The 2500-nt window shown below is 53.1% G+C and overlaps 1 protein-coding gene across 1 annotated transcript in view; it reads left to right on the top strand.

Moving 5' to 3' along the window:
• The window catches only part of LOC140474083 (transient receptor potential cation channel subfamily V member 5-like), a 31384-nt gene extending 29285 nt beyond the window's left edge, over positions 1-2099 (top strand). Inside the window, 1 exon segment of the mRNA XM_072567667.1 lies at positions 1701-2099. Within this exon segment, the coding sequence (XP_072423768.1) occupies positions 1701-1932 (232 nt within the window). The 3' untranslated portion in view covers positions 1933-2099.
• The last annotated feature ends 401 nt before the right edge of the window (positions 2100-2500 follow it).

The raw sequence follows: 2500 nt of genomic DNA, 5'->3' as shown, positions 1-2500 counted from the left end.
GTGTGTGTGTGTGTGTGTGTGTGTGTGTGTGTCCTAGTTATCCCCGTCTACGTTATAGTCACTATTCCCCAGTAACCAGGTTATAGTCACTATTCCCCGATAACCAGGTTATATTACCTATTCCCTGTTAACCCGGTTATGGTCCCTATTCCCCGGTGATCAGGTTATGGTCACTATTCCCCAGTTACTAGGTTATGGTCACTATTCCCCGGTAACCAGCTTATGGTCACTATTCCCCGGTAACCAGGTTATGGTCACTATTCCCCAGTTACTAGGTTATGATCGCTATTCCCCGGTAACCAGGTTATAGTCACTATTCCCCGGTCACCAGGTTATGGTCACTATTCCCCGGTATCCAGGTTATGATCACTATTCCCCAGTTACTAGGTTATGATCACTATTCCCCGGTAACCAGTTTATGTTCACTATTCCCCGGTAACCAGATTATATTCACTATTCACCAGTAACTAGTTTATGGTCGCTATTCTCCTGTAACCAGGTTATAATCACTATTCCCCGATAACCATGTTATAGTCACTATTCCCCGGTAACCAGGTTATAGTCTCTATTCCCCAGTAACTAGGTCATAGTCACTATTCCCCGGTAACCAGGTTATAGTCACTATTCCCCAGTAACTAGTTTATGGTCGCTATTCCCCGGTAACCAGGTTATAATCACTATTGCCCGATAACCAGGTTATAGTCACTATTCCCCGATAACCAGGTTATAGTCACTATTCCCCAGTAACTAGGTCATAGTCACTATTCCCCGGTAACCAGGTTATAGTCACTATTCCCCGATAACCAGGTTATATTACCTATTCCCTGTTAACCCGGTTATGGTCCCTATTCCCCGGTGATCAGGTTATGGTCACTATTCCCCAGTTACTAGGTTATGGTCACTATTCCCCGGTAACCAGCTTATGGTCACTATTCCCCGGTAACCAGGTTATGGTCACTATTCCCCAGTTACTAGGTTATGATCGCTATTCCCCGGTAACCAGGTTATAGTCACTATTCCCCGGTCACCAGGTTATGGTCACTATTCCCCGGTATCCAGGTTATGATCACTATTCCCCAGTTACTAGGTTATGATCACTATTCCCCGGTAACCAGTTTATGTTCACTATTCCCCGGTAACCAGATTATATTCACTATTCACCAGTAACTAGTTTATGGTCGCTATTCCCCTGTAACCAGGTTATAATCACTATTCCCCGATAACCAAGTTATAGTCACTATTCCCCGGTAACCAGGTTATAGTCTCTATTCCCCAGTAACTAGGTCATAGTCACTATTCCCCGGTAACCAGGTTATAGTCACTATTCCCCAGTAACTAGTTTATGGTCGCTATTCCCCGGTAACCAGGTTATAATCACTATTGCCCGATAACCAGGTTATAGTCACTATTCCCCGATAACCAGGTTATAGTCACTATTCCCCAGTAACTAGGTCATAGTCACTATTCCCCGGTAACCAGGTTATAGTCACTATTCCCCAGTAACTAGTTTATGGTCGCTATTCCCCGGTAACCAGGTTATAATCACTATTGCCCGATAACCAGGTTATAGTCACTATTCCCCGGTAACCAGGTTATAGTCACTATTCCCCGATAACCAGGTTATGATCACTATTCCCCGGTAACCAGGTTATAGTCACTATTCCCCGGTAACCAGGTTATGATCACTCTTCCCTCTGCAGGGTTGAAGACAGGAACGAGAGCGCCTCCCGGAGGATCCTCCGTTACGTCCGACATTTCCGGAGGGAGCCCGTGGAGGAGGGGGTGGAGCAGGAGTCTGAGGGTGACCGAGGAGGGTGGGATAGTAGGAGGGAGAGGGTGAAGGGCCAGGCCCGTCAGGGCTGGGAGCTGGTCAGACGTTCGGCCTTGGAGACCCACCCCCCGATGGAGGGAGAGGGAGTCTACCAGGTCTGAGGGAGCAGCAGTGGGCCGAGGGGGGGAGTGTCCTCCTCCTCCTCCTGACCCTCGATCGCACTCCCCTCCGCGTCATCCCCCTCCCCCTCACACCCCCCTGCCCTTCCCCCTCCCCCCTCACACCCCTCTCCCCTCACACCCTGCTACCCCTCCCCTCCCCCTACCCCTCCCATCCCACACCCCACTCCCCTCCCCCAACCTTCCCCCTCCCCCCACACTCCTCCCCTCCCCCTCCATCACACCCCACTCCCCTCCCTCTCCCCCCTCCCCCTACCCCGACTCTCCTCCCCCCGCCCCCTACCCCCACTCTCCACTCCCATCCCACCCCCCACTCTCCTCCCCCCTCCCCCACCCTCCACTCCCCTCCCCCTCCCCCCACTCCCCTCCCCCCACTCCCCTCCCCCTACCCCTCCCCCCACTCCCCTCCCTCTCCCCCCCTCCCCCACCCCCCACCCCCCACTCTCCTCCCCTACCCCTCCCCCCACTCCCCTCCCCCACTCCCCTACCCCTACCCCTACCCCCACTCCCCTCCCCCTACCCCTCCCCCCACTCCCCTCCCCCCACTCCC

Source organism: Chiloscyllium punctatum, unplaced genomic scaffold, assembly GCF_047496795.1.
Source record: "Chiloscyllium punctatum isolate Juve2018m unplaced genomic scaffold, sChiPun1.3 scaffold_833, whole genome shotgun sequence".
Classification (NCBI taxonomy): Eukaryota; Metazoa; Chordata; class Chondrichthyes; order Orectolobiformes; family Hemiscylliidae; genus Chiloscyllium; species Chiloscyllium punctatum.
Note: the sequence above shows the minus strand (reverse complement) of the source record. Positions and strands in the feature narration are given on the sequence as shown.